At 49.4% G+C, this 6,051-nt stretch overlaps 1 protein-coding gene across 5 annotated transcripts in view; it reads right to left on the reverse strand.

The window, feature by feature from the left end:
• LOC149283131 (otoferlin) overlaps positions 1 to 6,051 on the reverse strand; it is a 116,848-nt gene that overhangs the window by 20,373 nt on the left and 90,424 nt on the right. For all 5 annotated transcript variants that reach the window (XM_089497977.1, XM_089497978.1, XM_089497975.1 and 2 more), the window contains 9 exons: positions 5,691 to 5,781; positions 5,389 to 5,505; positions 4,820 to 4,972; positions 2,581 to 2,770; positions 1,538 to 1,662; positions 856 to 990; positions 602 to 763; positions 249 to 368; positions 10 to 171 (listed from right to left, as the gene is read on the reverse strand). In XM_089497977.1, coding sequence (XP_089354103.1) covers positions 10 to 171; positions 249 to 368; positions 602 to 763; positions 856 to 990; positions 1,538 to 1,662; positions 2,581 to 2,770; positions 4,820 to 4,972; positions 5,389 to 5,505; positions 5,691 to 5,781 — 1,255 coding nt within the window. The remainder of the gene's footprint in view (positions 1 to 9; positions 172 to 248; positions 369 to 601; positions 764 to 855; positions 991 to 1,537; positions 1,663 to 2,580; positions 2,771 to 4,819; positions 4,973 to 5,388; positions 5,506 to 5,690; positions 5,782 to 6,051) is intronic.

Genomic DNA, 6,051 nt, shown 5'->3' on the forward strand with positions numbered 1-6,051 from the left:
TTTACTTACCACCTCAAACCATTTGACTAAAGTGCTGAAATTTGGGTTTTTCTTGTAATTCTGGATCAGCGCAGACTGAACCCCCTTCCCTGCGCATTCGATGTCCACTCTTGGCCTGTCTACCTGCGCGAGGTTGACTCTCTTCAGGTCTCTCAGGCCCCAGAACAGGATCTAAAAGGGGCAATAAGACTTTTAGTTCACCCCATCGCATCACACGAAGAACCGTGTTCTGGGAGGGTCGTCCGTACCTCAACCCGGTACTTGCTCAGGACGGGTCGGATGCCAACAGGTACTGGAAGGATCGGCCCTCTCTCCATGTCCGTCGGTCCATCGATTGGCGGGAGGTCTGATTTACCCGATGCACCAATCTACAAAAAATTCAGAAGAAGGGATGATTTCATGTTTTCCTTCCAGCTATATCTCAAAGACTCAACAGATTTATGTTGGGGTATTATTATGTTAATACCCCAACGCAGGGCATTTGCCACATGCAGCACGTCTACAGGTTCCCAAAGATGGCGCAACGGGAGGCTAACCTTGACTGTCATGGGTCCACGTGGCTGCTACCCCAGACTTGTAGATGTTTCATTGCGTTCCCTACCTGCAGGAGCTCGAAGGCTGCCAGTAGATCACCGGCAGTGGAGTTGCCCCTATATATCTGGTAATACTCCAGCTGCGGTGGGAAACGTGGCGAGCAATACCCTTCGTCGGCCATCTTCACCACCGGCTTGGCGAAAGTTCTGCCCATGAAATCGGCTTTCCCCTGAGACGGAGAGGAAGCAGTCAGACGCCAAGCCCACCGGAGGGGACCCCAAAAACACATCACACGCTGCCAAAGGGGCGACGTATCCTTACTACTGTGTCTTGATCGTAGACTTCGATGACAATTATCGGCGGGTCATCCCGCATCTCGCCGGCGTCCCCGTACAGCTCCACGTTATCGAACACCAGCAGCTGGTCCCACGTGGGGCAGAGCGTCTCGTTCAGCACCTGGGAAAGGTCCGTTCATTTATTTAAAGGTCAGAAAAGTCCCACAATAATCCACACCATTATACGTGGACAGGGAGAGCCTTGACTTCTTCCACCATTGTGGTCCTCGAGGATTGAGTCTGGAATCTTCTCATCATCTATCAACTATTTCGAATTTTGGACGTTTCATACTTTACAGGGCATGTAGAGTGGATTTTTTTTACTATTAGGAGAACATTGAGAGTGGAGATTTTTCTAAAGGAGAGTGGAAAATGCTTCCTAAAACCATTTTTCCTCTAGAAAAGGGCCAGGGCCACGTTCAACCTGAAAGCATTTTTGAAACCATCTCACCTGTGTTAAAGGGCGAATCTATGGATCAAAAAAACCCCTAGGTTTTCACTGCTTTTAAACTTTATTGGGCTGTCATAGAAAGAGATGTCGAGTTATTTCAGCGTTTTTGGGACCTCAGAGGTCTCCTCTAGCATTGAATGATTTAGGGTGGTAGTTAGTGTGGCTTTTTCCAGCGGGTCGTGTTGGTATTTGCCCCAAATCCTGCCCCACATCGTACCTCTGTGCACTGGCTCTGCGTGTTGAAGAAGACGCGGGCAAATGGATCAGAGAGTCCGCTGCTGTCTGCCGCGAACAGACTCCGCGCCTGATACATGTGAGCGCGCAGCTGGAACACCTGCTTCTCTGCAAACGACAGAGACCGCACATTACCGACACATGGCGGAGGGTCTCATCCGCGAGGCTCGTACCAAACGCTCCCCGTGGTGTCAGCATGTGTGTGTTAGCGTGTGATGTTAGTATTAATGTGTGTGTTAGCGTGTGATGTTAGTATTAATGTGTGTGTGTTAGCGTGTGATGTTAGTATTAATGTGTGTGTGTTAGCGTGTGATGTTAGTATTAATGTGTGTGTGTTAGCGTGTGATGTTAGCATTAATGTGTGTGTGTTAGCGTGTGATGTTAGTATTAATGTGTGTGTTAGCGTGTGATGTTAGTATTAATGTGTGTGTGTTAGCGTGTGATGTTAGTATTAATGTGTGTGTTAGCGTGTGATGTTAGTATTAATGTGTGTGTGTTAGCGTGTGATGTTAGTATTAATGTGTGTGTGTTAGCGTGTGATGTTAGTATTAATGTGTGTGTGTTAGCGTGTGATGTTAGTATTAATGTGTGTGTGTTAGCGTGTGATGTTAGCATTAATGTGTGTGTTAGCGTGTGATGTTAGTATTAATGTGTGTGTTAGGGTGTGATGTTAGCATTAATGTGTGTGTGTTAGCGTGTGATGTTAGTATTAATGTGTGTGTGTTAGCGTGTGATGTTAGTATTAATGTGTGTGTGTTAGCGTGTGATGTTAGTATTAATGTGTGTGTGTTAGCGTGTGATGTTAGCATTAATGTGTGTTAGCGTGTGATGTTAGTATTAATGTGTGTGTGTTAGCGTGTGATGTTAGTATTAATGTGTGTGTGTTAGCGTGTGATGTTAGTATTAATGTGTGTGTGTTAGGGTGTGATGTTAGCATTAATGTGTGTTAGCGTGTGATGTTAGTATTAATGTGTGCGTGTGTTAGCGTGTGACCGAGGAGGTGTCCTGACAGGTGGTGTCACTTACTGGTGTAGCTGAGGCTGATGGGTGGGAAGGACTGCAGTCCGGGACCCTTCACCGCTTTATTCTCTTCAAAGCCGCACGGGAGGCCGCAAAGGAAGTCTTTCCGCTGCTTGTTCAGACCGAGCCACAGGTACACCTCCATCTTGGCTTGGACGGTCCAGCCGGCGGGGCCAAAACCCCTTTTACCTGGCAACTAAAAGCCGGGAGAAGAACGGAAAATGGGGCAGAGAAGCTCAGAACTTTAGATGTGGCAAACAAGTCGACATGCGTTCCAATAAAATAACTAAATCATACGTCACACGTAACACATACAGCGGTGTGCCATGGCAGGAGCACAGAGGTAACACAGGTGTATCCCTGGCGGGGTCATGTAATGCATGTTACGGGGCCTTGTGGCAGCTCACGCTAAAGACAAAGGCTCCACGTGCGAGGTAAGAGGGGGGGGAGAGCTGTGCAAGATGAACAGGAGATGGGAGGGGAAGAGAAGTAGAGGTGAAGGCAAGGAGAGGAGGGGAAGGAAAAGAGTTGGGGAAGAGAGGGAGGAGGGGTGAAGCGGAGTGGAAGAGAATAGAAGGAAGGGAGGAGAGGGAGTGAGTATGAATATATGTATAAGTGTATGGTCCCAGAGTGTGTGTTTGTATATTCAGGATTTCCCGGGAAGGAGCAGCCGAGAATGTTACGGTCGCTCATTATCTCCCTAGGAGGTGGGGGTGGGGGGTAATATCAGATAATAGGGAGTGTGGGTTTGTAATGAGCTGCTTCAGTACCCTCGCTAATGGATATTCGCACCACAGCCGGGGCAGCCAAGCGAGAAGGCAACCGCCATGACGAATAACGAGTGCCTACCCGAGAGAGAAAGCCACCGCCATGCCGATTAACGAGTGCCTGCCCGAGAGAGAAAGCCACCGCCATGCCGATTAACGAGTGCCTGCCCGAGAGACAAAGCCACTGCCATGCCGATTAACGAGTGCCTGCCCGAGAGAGAAAGCCACCGCCATGCCGATTAACGAGTGCCTGCCCGAGAGAGAAAGCCACCGCCATGCCGATTAACGAGTGCCTGCCCGAGAGTGAAAGCCACCGCCATGTCGATTAACGAGTGCCTGCCCGAGAGAGAAAGCCACCGCCATGTCGATTAACGAGTGCCTGCCCGAGAGAGAAAGCCACCGCCATGCCGATTAACGAGTGTCTGCCCGAGAGACAAAGCCACCGCCATGCCGATTAACGAGTGCCTGCCCGAGAGACAAAGCCACTGCCATGCCGATTAACGAGTGCCTGCCCGAGAGAGAAAACCACCGCCATGTCGATTAACGAGTGCCTGCCCGAGAGAGAAAACCACCGCCATGTCGATTAACGAGTGCCTGCCCGAGAGAGAAAGCGACCGCCATGCCGATTAACGAGTGCCTGCCCGAGAGAGAAAGCCACCGCCATGCCGATTAACGAGTGCCTGCCCGAGAGTGAAAGCCACCGCCATGTCGATTAACGAGTGCCTGCCCGAGAGAGAAAGCCACCGCCATGCCGATTAACGAGTGCCTGCCCGAGAGACAAAGCCACTGCCATGCCGATTAACGAGTGCCTGCCCGAGAGAGAAAACCACCGCCATGTCGATTAACGAGTGCCTGCCCGAGAGAGAAAACCACCGCCATGTCGATTAACGAGTGCCTGCCCGAGAGAGAAAGCGACCGCCATGCCGATTAACGAGTGCCTGCCCGAGAGAGAAAGCCACCGCCATGCCGATTAACGAGTGCCTGCCCGAGAGTGAAAGCCACCGCCATGTCGATTAACGAGTGCCTGCCCGAGAGAGAAAGCCACCGCCATGCCGATTAACGAGTGCCTGCCCGAGAGACAAAGCCACCGCCATGACGATTAACGAGTGCCTGCCCGAGAGACAAAGCCACTGCCATGCCGATTAACGAGTGCCTGCCCGAGAGAGAAAACCACCGCCATGTCGATTAACGAGTGCCTGCCCGAGAGAGAAAACCACCGCCATGTCGATTAACGAGTGCCTGCCCGAGAGAGAAAGCCACCGCCATGCCGGTTAACGAGTGCCTGCCCGAGAGAGAAGTAATGCTTCCGGGATATGGGGGTTCATTTATTAAATAAGGAGTTAGCAGGTTAAATGGGCTGGAATTTTAACCCCAATGGTATTCTTCTGTAATGAAGATTTGTCTCCTCACCATTTGAACTATACATTGTACAGGGCCAGCATTCTATGGCTCCCGACAGGCCCGGAGATCCCGCTCACCTTGAGGAAGACACACTTTACTTTTCCACAGTCTTTTCCGGTCTCCTCCTCCACGATGGAGTAGAGGATGTCTTTGGATGGGATGCGAGCGTACGCGATCCGCTTGTTATTACTCATCATCCATATGAAGATGTCGGGGATGCTGTGCTGGGGCTGCCGGGAGAAGGTCTCGTTAGTCTCGCCAGAACAAATGTCATGATAACTTCAGAAGAATGGTGACCCTGACTATGATGTCAACCACAATAACCCATTGTTTTGCTGAGTTGAACTTACATTTTCTCCTCAGTCAGAGAGTCTGGCTGGGTGATTAAAACTGAGCAATTCTATTGTTTCCCACAGGCAGTATGATAAGGAGTCAGGGGGTTAGTAGATTGGGGATCAAATAACAGAGCGAGAATCATACAAATGGCTGATATGCAGCTGCCTGAAAACGTTATATTATGGGGCCAACACAGGTCCTCTTTTAACTAACGATAAGAATAATAATTCACATAATTAATTAATTCTTTGTCCGAAGACATAAAATGATGAATTCTTAGAGTAAATTTGCGGTAATTGTCTAACTTCACCTCGTCGGCCAAGAAACGCAATTTCTGCAGGAAATTCTGAACCAGTTTGAGCTTGTCCTTCACCGTGTTCTTCTTCACCTGCGATCTCAGGGTCTTTGCTTGGGTTCCCATGTTCTCCTGTTACAAAAAACACGAGATTTATTATCAAAATTAAGCGGTACGGACGGTGAACCCCACACATTACACAAATGGTGCCTGAGTAATGTTAGTAGCCCCCGACAGCTGTATAGGGTCCTTCTCCACCATCCATAGCATGGAGAAGGTCCCACCAGCCGTTGTGTTCCACGTGTGGACGGCATTACCAGTTCTCGCATGCAGGACTTCAGCCTCTCTCTGTCCAGCTTGGTTCTGCTGTTCTGGTTCTGGTCCTTATTGGCCAGGGTGACAAATCGGCTAGGAAAAAAAATAAGAAAAAAATGAGTAAGAAGTATATTTAAGACAGACAGAAATTAGTAACCCGGGGATGCCTCTTTTCTAGGAGGTCAGAATGTTTGCTGGGTATGAGGGGATCGCAGGGTTCTACAGCCCTAAAAGCCCCGATAATGTGTATAGAAACAGCAGTTTATAAATTAAACGGGGTAAATAAACCCCATTATTCTTCTAAATGCCCCCCTCAGTTACCCTAACAGCCCCGCCCCATCTACCCCCCCCAAACAAAAGTGC

This window comes from Sceloporus occidentalis, unplaced genomic scaffold, assembly GCF_023333645.1.
Source record: "Sceloporus occidentalis isolate IW3139 unplaced genomic scaffold, rSceOcc1.0.p SCAF_111, whole genome shotgun sequence".
NCBI classification, from domain to species: Eukaryota; Metazoa; Chordata; class Lepidosauria; order Squamata; family Phrynosomatidae; genus Sceloporus; species Sceloporus occidentalis.